At 38.6% G+C, this 14,744-nt stretch overlaps 1 protein-coding gene across 1 annotated transcript in view; it reads left to right on the forward strand.

Moving 5' to 3' along the window:
- CDC42SE2 (CDC42 small effector 2) overlaps positions 1-13,028 on the forward strand; it is a 32,702-nt gene extending 19,674 nt beyond the window's left edge. The window contains exons 2-4 of the mRNA XM_008941800.1: positions 7,990-8,091; positions 12,098-12,215; positions 12,671-13,028. Coding sequence (XP_008940048.1) covers positions 7,990-8,091; positions 12,098-12,196 — 201 coding nt within the window. The 3' untranslated portion in view covers positions 12,197-12,215; positions 12,671-13,028. The remainder of the gene's footprint in view (positions 1-7,989; positions 8,092-12,097; positions 12,216-12,670) is intronic.
- Positions 13,029-14,744: the final 1,716 nt, after the last annotated feature.

Consider the following 14,744-nt stretch of genomic DNA (forward strand, 5'->3'; position numbering starts at 1 on the left):
CGCCCGGTGAGGGAGCATCCACAACTTCCCTGTACAGACTTTTTCTAGTGTTTCACCACCCTCATAGTGAAGAGCTTCTTCCTTACATGTAGTCTAAATCTTCCCTATTCCAGTCTGAAAGCATTAACCTTCATCCTGTCATTACAAGCCCTTGCAAAAAGTCCCTTCCTAGCTTTCCTGTAGCTTTCCCTTCAGATACTGGGAGGCCGCAATGAAATCTCCTTTCAGCCTTTTCTTCTCCAGGCTGAACAACCCCAGCTCTCTCAGCCTGGCCTCATAGCAGAAGTGTTCCACCCCTCTCATCATCTTTGTGTCCCTCCTCTGGACCTGCTGCAACAGGACCAGGTTCTTCTTGTGTTGAGGGCTCCAGAGTTGGACATGGTACTCCAGATGGGGTCCTATGAGAGTGGACTAGAGGGGGACAGTCACCTCCTTCAACCTGCTGGCCACACCTCTTTTGATGCAGCCCAGGATACAGTTGGCTTTCTGGGCTGCACTCGCACATTGTTGGCTCTTGCTGAGCTTTTCAGCGACCAGTACCCTCAAGTCCTCCTCAGGACTGCATTCAATCTGTATTCTGCTCAGCCTGTATTGGTGCCTGGGATTGCCTCAACCCAGGTGTAGGACCTTGCAGTTGGCCTTGTTGAACGTCCACGGCTCCCTTCCCTCCAGCATGTCAACTGCACCACACAGCTTGGTGTGAGCAGCAAACTTGCTGAGGGTGCAGTCAGTTATCCATGCCACTGACAAAGTTGTTAAACAGCACTGGTCCCAGTATCAACCCCTGAGGGACACCACTCGTCACTGCTTTCTTCTTGGACATCTAGCTGTTGACTGCAACTCTTTGAGCGTGGCCTTCTGTCCAGTTCCTTATTCACTGAGTGGTCCATCCATCCATCAAATCCATGTCTCTCAAATTCAGAGACCAGGATTATCCATGCCACTGACAAAGTTGTTAAACAGCACTGGTCCCAGTATCAACCCCTGAGGGACACCACTCGTCACTGCTTTCTTCTTGGACATCTAGCTGTTGACTGCAACTCTTTGAGCGTGGCCTTCTGTCCAGTTCCTTATTCACTGAGTGGTCCATCCATCCATCAAATCCATGTCTCTCAAATTCAGAGACCAGGATGTTGTGTGGGACCGTGTCAAACACTGCACAATTCCAGATAGATGATATCAGTTGCTTTTTCCTTATCTGCTGATGGTGTAACTCCATCACCAAAGACCATCACACTTTTCAGGCACAATTTGCCCTTATTGAAGCTATGTTGGTTGCCACCAATCCCCTCCTAATTTTCCGTGTGTTTTAGCAGAGCCTTCAGCACGATCTGCTCCAGGATCTTGCCGGACATAGAGGTGAAACTGACTGGCCCATAGTTGCCTGAGTCTTCCTTTTTTCACTTTTTGAAACTGGGGGTCATGCCTCCTTTCTCCCAGTCAGTGTAGCGGGAACTTCACCAGACTGCAATGACTTTTCAAAGATGATGGAAAGCAGCTTAGCAACTTCATCTGCCAGTTGCCTCAGGACCTGCAGATGGATATCCTCAGGTGTGATGGACTTGTACCACCTTCAGGTTTTTTAGATGGTTTTGAATCTGATCTTCGCTTACAGTGGGCAGATCTTCCTTCTCCCGGTCCCTGCCTTTGCCTCCTGCAACTTGGGCATTGTGACTCTTGTAATTTTATTCAGAAAGGGAGACTATAAATCAGGAGGATTGTGACTCAATAAATGTCACTTCTTAGATTTTCTGCATGTGAGTCTTTATGGCAAGCTTACAAAACTTTGTATTGAAATGACAGAAACTAAAATAATGTAATGAAAAATACTAGAGATAGTCTTGCAGAATAAGAAGACGTGACAAACTTGAACAAAAGTTCCTATCCTACAGATAGTTAAAATGAAAGACAGAAAGAATTCTATCAAAAAAAAGCAAGGCGCATCACTTTCCATTTTGTATATAGATCACTTCCACATCATACTGATTTGGATTGGTTTGGAAACATGTTGTACAAGATTAGACTAGATAGATCAGATCAGGTCATCATGCTATCTTCTCTCCAGTTTAGTTCACTGTCCCCTAAATTTTTTGGAACAAAGATAAATGTGAAGTGACAGAAAAATGCTGTGAAATACAGTAGATGATATATTAAGATATATTGTTATGCAATACATAAATCTGTGCAGTATATTTTTACTGCTTACAAAATATAACAAAGCTATATATATATGTAAGCATAGTGCTGTAAGATTTTGTGACTTGTAATGTTTTGATAAAGGTTACAAGGTTAGCAGTAGGAAAGTGTTATCCTTGCCCTGTGGTAGCTTAATGATATTAATAAATCAAATAATAAAATGTTCTCCTCAATAGAAAAGCAACTCTATCTGTGCTAGTTTCAGAGAAGAATGATCAAAACACAGATTTGTTGCTTGTGACTTAAATACCAAAATCTGCTGTTCTTAATGTGGGGTGCAAAGTTCCAGTCTGCTCCTGCCACTAATTTGTTGCTAGTGTGGATGGTTCTTGGGTGTTCCTGCTGGTAGGCTGACGTTGAGGGCAGTGGGTGTTCTGTTGCATGGTTTCTGACAGTTTCCTTGGCTGAAATCCTAAGATATAAAAAGCCAGGACAATGTACAGCTGGGTAAAGAGCATTGCTGTGTGGGAAAAAGAGTCGGCAGTTTTTCATGTGTGTGAGGTGGAGATAAAATAAATGGTAGCAGTAGAAGAAAAGTGCCATATGTGAGTATTTTAATAAAGAAGCATTGTTTTCAGAAACTACATGTTCACAATACAACAGTAACTTATCATCCCTTCTGAATTACGGCAGTTTCTAGCATGTATTGGTTTATGTTTACAAAACACATTCCTCATCTGCACTGGCAATACCAATTCCATTTGAGGACTGACCAGGGCTGAGATGGAGCCTTCTGCTCATCCAATCCATGCAGGCTTTTGTGTTGCAGGGTCCTTTGAAGCGCTGTTTTGTCACTTATATTTCATTCAGACTTGGATTTGGGATATCAAATCCAACTATCCCAAAAAGATGTGGTCTGGATTTAGCAGAACATGTTTTTCTGCCAGCTAAAGAGAAGAGATTTCTTCGATTCTGATCCCCATGATTTGTATTTTGGTACTTGGCTTTGGGATATCTTCGTACGATACTCTCCTGAAAATTCTGCTAATAGCTTAAAAAAAAAAATAATTGTCAGAATGCTAGGATCTGAGTGATGTCAGTGAAATATTTTCTGATATATTTGAGACATTAGTTTTTCTTTTCATGTCTTCCATTTTTCTTTTTTTTGAGATGGCCTGTCATGAAGGGCAGAGAGAGATGCATAATTCTGCAAAGGAGAAAAATTTCCAAGCATTTTCTTTTTATGTATGTATATATACAGGTAGACAACTTGTCTAATTCAGAACTGTTGCCATCACTATAAAGTGGCTTGAATTGGAGAAGCGTAGTCCAGCCTCTGGACAAAGTTTTGGAGCTAGTCAGAAAAGTTCACTTTTTCCCTGCAAGCCAAAAATAGAGGGCAATAAAAAGGAACTTTTACATGCCTCTGGACCCATCAGCAGCAATTATTTTTTTAAAGAAACAAAGTGCAGTTTTGACTTTCTTGGAATAAGGTGGTTTTAAACTACAAAAATGGTGTTTCAGTAAAATGCTTGTGGCTTTGCTGAAGGGCAGGTTGAATATACGATGTAATTAGTTTAATTTTTTAAACAGAAGTTTAGAACTATTTATCAGACTTAAAGGGTTAAAATAATTTCTGTGTGGTGCAACTGTTGGTGGCTTTCTGAATTCTGATCTTGTACTTGAAAGAGATGCTACCCTGCATGAGTGCAAAGCATCACTTGCAGATTGAGAATGGAAGAGACATTACTTCATTACTATGGTAACTGAAATGTGATACGGTTTCATTGTGTCTAGTGTATGTTCGAAGCAAAGCTTCTGAGATGGGTCCTCATAATACTTCCATTCCTCCCAGACAGTTAATACATAACCCTGCATCTCTTCTACTTCTTTTTAACAAGTATGTATTCATTTTGTGGTGTAAAGGTTACCTAGTGTGTACTTTGCAATCCAAATTCTGCAGGTTTTTGCAAGGGAACAAGCTGAGTAAAGGCATTAAATGCTGATATGTTATGTTCCACTTCCAGGATCCCTTTACAGGTCTTCTCTCTTTTCACCTCTGTTGTGCTCCTTGCCATTCCTTGCCACCTTCACAAAAGGAGAAATGCCTTGGGCAAGGGAGAGGGGCGGAAAAAGTCAAATACTACAATTCAGATTTTAATATTTTTTTACCTTTTGATACCAAATATTTCACTAACTTGGCCCGAACTAACAAGAAAGATAACAGACAATTTAGCTAATCATAATGTGAGCTTTCTTCTACTTCCCCCCACTAAGAAAACATCTGTACGAAACACAGATGTAGAACATAGGGTCTTATTGCAGTTAGGTTGACAGAGTCGGCTCGTATATGTGTTCTGTCAGAAACACCTTTAAAACAAACCTTAGATGATACAAATATTCAGGTGCCTGTATGTTAAGTCCTTCCATAAACATGCAGTTGTTTTATAGATCTCCTTTATAGTCAGATCTCATTACCATCATAGTTAGTAGGGGGGGGTGTACATATATATTCTAAGGCTGATTATTTATGGTATGTTACCAAGCGGAGTTTAGGGTATGAGTGGGGTATAGCAAGAATTCCATTTTTGCTGGGCTCTGCTAGCTCAAACGCATGACTTCCACTAGGAACATGCATGGAAAGGCACAAGCAATACACATGAGATAAATGGGTATAACTGCACATTTCATTTCTTCTTGAGACAAATGTGCTGCTTCTCAGTCTCTTTCAAGTTAAATATACTAAATTTACTGAAGAATCTGTCTGTCTGTCAATTCTTTTTGTTTATAGAACAACGGTATTGTGTGCATTCTTATAGGTACAGGGACTCAGAAAATAAAACTTCACAATAAAATCCTGAGAAAGCTAATGTTTATCGTGTCCTCTGAAAAGCTTTGTAACCTTTCCAGACATGCATACCTACTTCTGTCGCCTGTGTTACATTCCTCAAAAAGAGATGACTTTTTACAGTGCTTCCTGCATCCTTTCACCCATGGTGACTGGTCCTTTTGTTTCTGGCTGAGGCTGTGTCTATGGAAGTGGCACATCCTTGCAAGAGCAGCTACACAGCCCAAGAGAGCAACGATGTGCATGAGATGGCGTTAGTGGTCTGATCCGCAAGAGCTCAGCTGGTCCGTTAGCCTCAACACCTGTTAGAGTGGGAGTGCATACGCTAGTCTTCAAGTTTAGGTTCACCAGAGAGGAGTATAACTTGTACAAAATTACTCTGAAATTAAAGTTGTAGGATGATAAGTGGGGAACTGGCAAAGTTGCTTCAAAAGCATGCTCCTGATCCAACCTAAAATGCTAACATAAATGCTAAGTATTCTGCAGCAGAATAAAAAGCCATGTGTGATCTGCTTTCAGAGTGAACTGCTTTGTGGTCTTAATATAGCAGAACATTTAAATACTGTTCCATTGCTTCAAGAAGATCACATCAGTGGGCACATGCCAGGGTGTAACTGGCTGATGTCCTCTGGTAAGAAACTTAAGAAAGAGAGTTTGATGGAGATTCACTGTAACTTGTGTCTACTGGTTGACTAGTTGATGGTGAGCCGATAATAATATCCAGTAGTTCACAAGATCCAGCATTCTAGTTGTGTGACTGGCATGCCAGGGATTTTAGCAAGAAGTAAATGATGAAAATAGTTGAGTTGCCCAAAGAAAGACCTTGGTTGTTTGCAAAACAAATAAAGAAACAAAAAATTCCCAAAGATTTGAGATTGTGTACATTTTCTTTGCACCAAAACTCTGCATTTCAAAACTCTACTAAACTTAAGAAATCATGGATGTATTGTTTAGGCATACAAATTTATCTCACTAGCTGTTATTTTTTTTTAAAAGGAGAAGAGAGGCAACAACTGCAGACCTGAAACAATATTAAATGTTTTAACTGGAGCAATGTGTTCCACAGAGCTCTCTAGAACCTCTTTCTGTGTCAGAGTCTCAGTGTATTACAATCCTAAATTGTGACAGTACAGCAACACGCCTCTTAAATTATGTTGCTTGGAGATGCTCCTTGTCCTGACCAGATCAGATGGGCAGTCCTCATCCAGCGGACTACCACATAAACCTGGTGTGGGGTCTCTCCCCACAAGTTAGTCATTTATGCTTTACTAGATGATACCGTGCATAACTTAATAAATTGTTTGCTGTATGTCTGGCTGACTTTGACATCCGGATTGAAATATTAATGATTTGGTAGGACATGGTAATAGGGTTAATAGGATTCTGTTCTGACTATTTATGGTTCTTTGAACTCTACTAAAGTTTTCTGTAATTGAGACACCTTGGACAGTTTCCATAAATAGTTTCTCTGTGAAAGCCCTCTACATGAAGACGTTATGATTATTTCCTTTGTTTGAACTTGTCAGATTTGTTTGGAGCAACAAACTCACTCATAGTTTTGGCGTAGCTCAAGTCATTCTGTTTTGTTATTTTTGTGGGAGTGTTTTATTTGCTACTCCTCACCCCAGCTATTAATATGATGCAGTAAGGTAATGAAACCTACTAAAATCTGGTTTTAGTAATAGGGAAAAGTACAGGAAAGGATTAAATGTGTTTTGTACTTGCTGGCAAGACCCCATGAAGTGTTCTCATAGTTGTGGGCTCTGATTCATAGAGATTTAATCTGTAGCTGTGTTTCAATAGAAACTATCCCATTCATGAGGCATGTACCTTTGTGTTGCAAGTCCGGGTGGTGTTATGATCTCATTGGATATTAGAATCAAAGATCACTTTAAAAATGAGACTGAGTGGATTTTAAGATGATGAGAAGCTTTTAACTGGGCCCAAGTAGTTTCTTAGTGATTAAGCTGCACACCTTGAACTGAGAAATTTACACTGTTTCATGACTATTGGTTTTATTTTGTGGGTTTAGTTTGTTGGGGTTTTTTTGTTTTGTTTGTTTGTTTTGTTTTGTTTTTCAAAAACATGATATGGGCGTATGGTGACTGCATACTGCATGGTTTGTTCCGTGTAAACTCCTCGGCTCTGGCCTAAAAAGTGAGGATAAGGTTTTTTTTGTTTTATTCCTTTAGATGGGGTGCTTAGCTGGAGGCAGGCAACCAAATCAGTTTTAACTAGGGGAAGTCCTCACTGCCTTCAATTTTTCATTTATCTGTTATTACATTACTAAAAAATGAAGCTGTGACTGTGACAAAGAGAAGGCTGAAGTTAAGGAATTCTTGATTTCTGTCTCACGGCACAGGAGTCGGAAGCCCTAGTCTGGCATCCTGCCTTTCTGTCACACTGCACCCCTTCACCTCACACTTTACAACCACACAGACTGAAAGATATCTGAGTGTAAAGGGTTCAGTAAGGACATGTCTGTGACTCAGCCTGATCAAACTCAAGGCATTTTTTCTGAGCATCACCGTGAAATATACCACAAATAGTGATATAAATTCCCACACCATGCAAATCAGGAATAATGTATATTAGTTCTTTCATAGCCTATACTAATGCTCTTCAGTCTTAATTGACTAAAACTCAAATCTGATTTGTCACATCATGATTTAAATAGAAATTCAGGCAGAATTTACTGTATGAAACATTGCCAATATTATTTAGTAAACCATGGAATCTAGTGAGGTTATTTACAAAAGTTTTTTTAGCCTAAATGCTAGGACTGGTGTCAGTGCTGGTCTAATGATCTACTATAGATCCCCCAAGTAAAAACAAAGGACAGTATTACCAGTGTCTTGGTTAACCTGGGAATTTGCACTCTGCTCTTTGTGAAAATACCTTACAGTTTATGAAATATTCTGTGGACAGTTAACTTTTACATTTATGACACACGTTGGTTTTGCCTTTTCAGTGACTCTCAGATGTTTTCTTTACCATCCTTTCAGAAAAGACGACGGCGGATTGACCGAAGTATGATTGGGGAGCCAACAAACTTTGTTCACACAGCTCACATAGGATCAGGAGACCTATTCAGTGGAATGAATTCGGTAAGCATGAGTGGATACAGAATATTTCTTTTTAGACAGAATACAGAAACACTGTATATGTGTACTGTGGCTGTAGCAATGAATCTTTCAACTGTAAGACAGAGTCTCTATAACTGAAGAACAATCTGCTAGCATCTTGATTCAAAGTCCTAAACACCTGCATTCAAGATTATGGAATAGCATTTTTCAAATTCCTCTATATTGATAATACATAGCAGATAACTATATATATTGTACAGGCTATGTGTAGAATACTTAAAAAAAAATTGTTCTGATGATTTGTATGAACTAAAACAGAAGGATGTTTGCAAATATATTAGAGAAAGCTTTTAAAAATGTCTTAATAACTGACTAGATCTCTTAGATCTCAAGCTATTTTAAATATAACTCATGTATAACTCTAACTTACCTTGGTTGATGGTGCACACAAATATTTTTGGCTGTCCTTGTTGAGGATTTGCTTTACACTACAGCCCTATTTGCAGAGGGAATTTTTTCCAGAGCAAGCAACAATGTCACAGGCAAAGTTTTGTGGTTTCCTGCAGATGATAGCAGCAATAAATATTTTTATCTCTGTGAAAGTGAATAACAGAGGCTAAAATAGATACTGAAAATCATCGTATGAGACTAGATTTCCTCACAGCTGAACTGCCTCATGTGAGGGTTGTGGTGATTGCCTGAAGCTTTGGTCTTTCGCCTCAGACTTTGCCCTTGCCCTCACCTTTGTCTTGTGTTAATATCCAGTTCCTCTCCAGATAGTAGGTAATTATTATTGTCTATCTACATAGACTTTCTCATTTTGAATGCTCATAACTGGCTGTCTTTTTATCTCACTTTTTTCCATTGGATAATGTGCTGCATCAGTGGCTGGACAGAAAGTATTTTTATGTAAAATTAATGCTTTTTTACCTCTCTCTTCAGAAGCACAGATCTGCACTTTTTCACACTGTATTTTCCTGCTTCTTCTGTGTTAACTTGCTGTGTTAATTCTGCATCTAGCCTCATTGTTCATTCTTCGCAGTGTAAGTTTCAGAATTACAGGGTTAACCTCCAAATGGTTTTCTGTCATTTAATTTTCTTTATAGTATGGACATTGCATTCCTTCATTAACCCCTTGTGTATTCTCTCTTCTGAATACCTTAGGAGGACCTCCTGCAATTTTATTAGCTTTTCCCATTAAAAATTTGGTTCTTTATCCACTGTCTGCTCTCTACCTACTTTCATCAGCATTGTTCTTCATTACATAGCCTTATGATTCTAAGTGCAATAGTTTTCTGTCTGCTGAAATATTATGCATTTTTGTTTGCCTTCTCTGTAGAGCACTTTGCTTCTTTGCCAAAGGTACACTTAAACAGCAGGAGCCCTCTGTGCCCTAGTTCTTTCTCATTCCCACCAATTTCTCTTATTTTAATTTCACGTTCCATGGTGAAATCCCTCACTTTCTTCATATTCCTCCTTTTAATCTTTGATGCCATGTATTCCATCCTTTTCTTAGTTCTCCCTTGTTTCTCAAGGACCATCTGTGCTATTTCCGAATTCTAGAAGGGGGAGGGGGAGGGGGAGGGAGCGGAAGAAAAGGAAAGAAAGAAATTAATGAGATAGCAGCATAGTAGATTGCATAAACTTTAATTGGTGCAATCCTTTTCCAAAATCTTTAAATCCTTATCCCTATCTAAATTAGACATGAGACAGAAGAACCTTGCTGGTATGTATCATCAAAGAAAGGCAATGGCATCTTTGGAAAAGGAAAAAAATAAATTGCATTTCAATGGTCCTTTTTCTTGTTGCTCAGACATCCTCAAAGAGGATGCTTCAGAAAAAATACCACCTTATAAGACTACAATTGTTAGATCTTCTTTTTGCTCAGTGTCTTTAACATTGCACGTCTGCTGAATAAGTTTTCATATACAAAATAGAATTAGAAAATCATAGAATGTATTGGGTTGGAAGGGACTTGTAATGGTCATCTAGTCCAACTCCCCTGCCATAAGCAGGGACACCTCCAACTAGGTCAAGCTTCCCAGAGCCTCATCAAGCCTGACCTTGAATGTCTCCAGGGTTGGTGCCTCCACCACCTGTCTGGGCAACCCATTCCAGTGATCTATCACCTTCATATTAAACTCAATTACCAGACTCAGGTACCAGAGAAATTATTCTATTATTTAGATTAAGTACTTTTAAAAATTTACATTTTAGCCTAACAATTTCTGTCAATTTGCTCTTTGCCAGAATTTTGAAGTCATGTGGGAAGGTTGTCAGGCTGGAAAGTGGCATGGCCTGGAGATGTTTTTCTAGTTCTTTTTCACTAGAGACAGAGTCCATTCAGATCAAATTAATGCCATCCTCAAACCATTCTTGAGCTTGCATTTATATATAGATGAATTATTCTATGAGGAAAGAAGTACTAATTTCAAACATTTTTTGCTCCAGTGAGCAACAGCAGATGCCTGGTGAAGAAGATAACCAACTTGGTTTAAAACGTGAAAGTTCTCAAACACCACCCTATGAATGTGGTTACACTTCTCCAGACCTCCTTAGTGGGTCTGTAGTTTCTCTTGTCAGACCCTCTTTGGGGTACTGGCTTTGAACACTTTTCCTTGAAGAAAAATGTGAATATAACATTGCTTTGCTACAGCTGTATGACTTCTTTGAGCAAAGCAGCAAGTTAGAAAATGTTTTTACATTACATTGCTTAAACAGGTAAAAATCAGGTCTTTTGCCCAGCAATGCAATACTGTTGAAGACAAAGATCCCAAAACAAGTTCTTTTTTTTTCACATTGGTTTGAGAAACTGTAAGAAAGAGTTGTGCTGATTGATTTTGTGAGTGCATGTGTTTTGCTTTGCTGTGAAAAAGAATATGCATCTGTTTTCTTTGTAGACAGGAAAAGTATAATGCAAGCCACTCAGAAATATTTATCCAGTGCTCTTTTAATACAGCTTTCTAGTGATTTTCTGAGGTCTCTATGAAGGAACATAGATGCAATAATTGTAAGCAGTGCCCTGCAGGCATATGCTTTGCTGCAAGTTCAATTTCAGAAGCTGTAGTGTTGAATGAGTATGTTATTTTGTGCTCATTGTGTACTTGTCATATATGCTCTGGAGTGCAAAGAGAAAAAAGCCAAACCTTTAAGGCTGGAGTTGTTTTCCTGCGAGCACTTGGAGATGATTGTTTTGACTTGGGCAACACAGGCTGAAAAAAGCTCTGGGTTCCCTTCCATTTTGTTGGTAAAGGCAACAAAAGCCATAGAAAGATGTGCATGTCCTGGGGGGAGAAAGGGGAGCACTCTTTATGTATTCATTTGCATCAAGCTGAAAATACGTTTAGATAAGCTGTTTTCAGGGAAGTTGATAGATTGAGTATGATTTAAACAATAATGCCCTGCCACTTAAAGGTGAAGTGGAAATTAAGGAAAGCAGTGTACATTGTTACATAAATAGAAAAATAAAAAACTTTCCACAAACGAAAATCTCCTTTTAAGTTTAGAAAGTCCTTTAATTATCTGAAGTAAGCCAAGCAGTGCAGAAACTATCCAGATATTTTGTAAGCTATTATATTTTTTAAGGTAATGATGGCAACTTCTTTGGTTTATCGTAATTGGCAAAGAACATTTTCCATATAACAAGATAAATTACAGCTTGTCAGTTGAGGTGGAGTTGGGTGCCAGTAAAAGCTTTGACTTTTTTTTTTTTTTTTTTTTTTTAAGCAATTGACCAGTGAAATTCAGGTCAGTGAAAGCCTAAATCAGCCAGTTATCTTTGGGAGAAAGGGAAAAACTTGTGCCTTGGCACGAGTTCTTCCATCTCCCTTGCTGAGCTGCCTACTGAAGTGAAAAACCCAGCAAGCCTACACTATCCATGTCCTCATGCGAAAGTAATGTAGCTTTAATGGTAAAGGAGTACTTGAAGACCAAACCTAAACAAAAAATAAAATTGGAAGCAAGAAGACACCATAGCTCACTAACTGCCTTTCTTGTTTTCGCTGCCCCGTTTCCTTTCTGTCTCCAGGTAAGCTCAATTCAGAAGCAAATGCAGTCCAAGGGAGGCTATGGAGGTGGCATGTCTGCAAATATTCAGATGCAATTTGTAGATACAAAGGCAGGATAACCTTGGGGAAACCTTTCCAGTAAGTATTGCACTCTGTTTTTTAGGGTAGTACTGTAATTTTAGTTAGAGTAGTAGGAAGAACAATCATATTACTTGATAATTATCACTCTGTAAATAGCAATGTCTTTGTGACACCCAATTTTAAAATGCATTTTTGAGTAAAAAATTTAGTATCATCCAAGCATGTTAATTTTTTTACACCATGAACAAGAGATTGTCCTGACTGCATCAATCTGTTGGTACGGCTCTTTTTATAGCTAAGTTGATAGTGTAGGCAAACCTTTGCAAGTGAAGTTAGTTGTGTAACAAACTTCAGAAGAATTTTGTGATATATGGGTACCATTTTTGCAACAGTTCCATCCATTTAAGCATATATAATGCATATGGTATTAAATCAATGGATAGCAATGTTACAGTAGGAAAATGGTAACTCAGAGTGTTCAAAAGTTGTTTAATGTGTTTTCTGTCTTCCAGGTTTATGTGATTCCATGTGTCTTCTTTCCGGTGTCCCCTCCTTTGCCTTGGTGACTGCTTTCTGTGCTCATGACAAGAGAAGTGATGGCTCATTGTTCACTCTTTGTGATTACTCCAGTGAAAAGTTGCTGTTCTGCTCTGATGATGCCATTTATCAGATTGGTCCAACCATGCCTTTCAGTGGCTTGCACACATTGGCCTCTACCCGTATCATTGACATAGAGTCTTTTAGGTTTCATATTAGTTTTTTGTTTGTTCTAAGGCAAAGCAAAGCACGAACCTTAGCTTCCCTCACAAATACTACTGCACAGCATCCTGTTGCTTTTTAGTTCTTAAATCTTTTCTCCACTCAAATAATTTAGAAATGAGTGAGCTCCATTAATGTCTTCAGACATCTTCAGTTCATCATTTTTCATACCCATTTTTAAAAGGTCTGGGACCTGCAAGCACAAATGATAATTTCATACGAGACCAGCAGGCAGAATAGATGACTGCATGCTTTGTGAAGTTGCTTTGTATGCTGGCCTGCTTGGTGCTAGAAGTAAAAAAAAGGCCTGCTACAGACAAGTGAAAAATTTTGCTGTGGCACCAAGTCATGCTGGATTCTGAAAAATCACTTACAACTTAGTTGCTTCAGAGTTATGTTTTTGTTTTGGTTTCTGTCCAGCTGGTCTTGTAATAATAAAGAGAGAGCTTGCATTCATGAAGCATTTGCTGTAAATGTTCAGTATATTTATTTTGAAAGAGTTGACCTTGAGACTGTAAACCAGTGTAGTGCTGTATCTAAGTGTTGTGGAAGCGCTTTAGTCTATTTAAAAAGGAAAAGCATCACGTTTGGCTGCTTCTTTTTCATTTGACAATTTTGTCTTAATTTTAGGCTCTATGGTCATTTCCAATAGCAGCATGTCAGACTGCCTGCAACATCAGCTGAAAAGTTTAGTAGACCTCTCTGAGTAGTTGGCAGTTTCTGTGTACGAAATATTTCGAGGCCATGGAAGTTGCTAAGAGCAACATACTAATCCGGCAGAACAGATGCCAATGAAAACAGCATACAGGGTGACTTTTTACAAAGTCAATAAGATGCCTTTTGCTCAGGTTCCAAAGCATGTTTCTTTCACATGTTGTGAAATTGTATTATAATGTTGCACTGTTTTCAGATTATCTCTGTAAATGGTCCCTTTTTCCCATCCTTGTTGGTGGTTTGAGAGAAGTCAGTGATTTGAGTTTCGGTTGAGTTAAATTTTCGTGTGAAAGAAACACATCCAAATAAATGAGGTGTAACTGAGCCAAGTAAAATTCATTTTTATACTTAAACACTTGTGTTTACATATGTGTTAAAGCTTAAACACAGAAAAAACATAAATACAGATTGCTGTCCTCTCCCCCCCTCCCCCCATCCTTTCCCTGATTTCAGATTGCAAAAGATGTCAGGTTGATTTAAACATGTGTGAACCCAGCTACTCTTCTCTCTCAATTTGCAAGCAACACACAAAAAAACAGGGCCACAGAGGTAGTTTGCTTTTTCTAGGTTATATTCCAGTGGTAGGTGTCAATTATCTGTTTGATAGTTCAAATTAGGTTGGATAGTCTTCACTGATAAAAAAGTACTTTTTTTTTAATTGATTTGTGACAACAGAAGATCATGTTGTTCAATTGTCTGGAGGCATAAACATGTATTGGTGCACTGATATGGTTTTTAGGGGTCAACATTTTCAATGCCACTTTATCAATGAGCCTTAAATATGTCACAATTACAAAATTATTTGAAGTGTCTCATTGGTAATAGCAGCTTAAATTTGCTTGCCAAACCTGTCTTGCACTTGTCAAATGTTTTCAGCTCAATGGCAAGAAAAAAAAGATGTTTCACATATTTTTGTAACAGACATACTTTTTTTGTACAGTGTGTTCATTCTTGAATAAAGTCAGTTCAGTGCTAGCTTGTAGATATTAAAAGGAAAATATTGACTTTAATTCAATAAATGTTTTCTTTCAGTTGGTGGCCTACCCTTTTTCTTTCTCATAAATTATATTTACTGTAGAAAAACACTTGCAGCCTACGGACAAATTTGCATTG

The sequence above is a fragment of the Merops nubicus genome, unplaced genomic scaffold (genome assembly GCF_000691845.1).
Source record: "Merops nubicus isolate BGI_N331 unplaced genomic scaffold, ASM69184v1 scaffold17596, whole genome shotgun sequence".
Classification (NCBI taxonomy): Eukaryota; Metazoa; Chordata; class Aves; order Coraciiformes; family Meropidae; genus Merops; species Merops nubicus.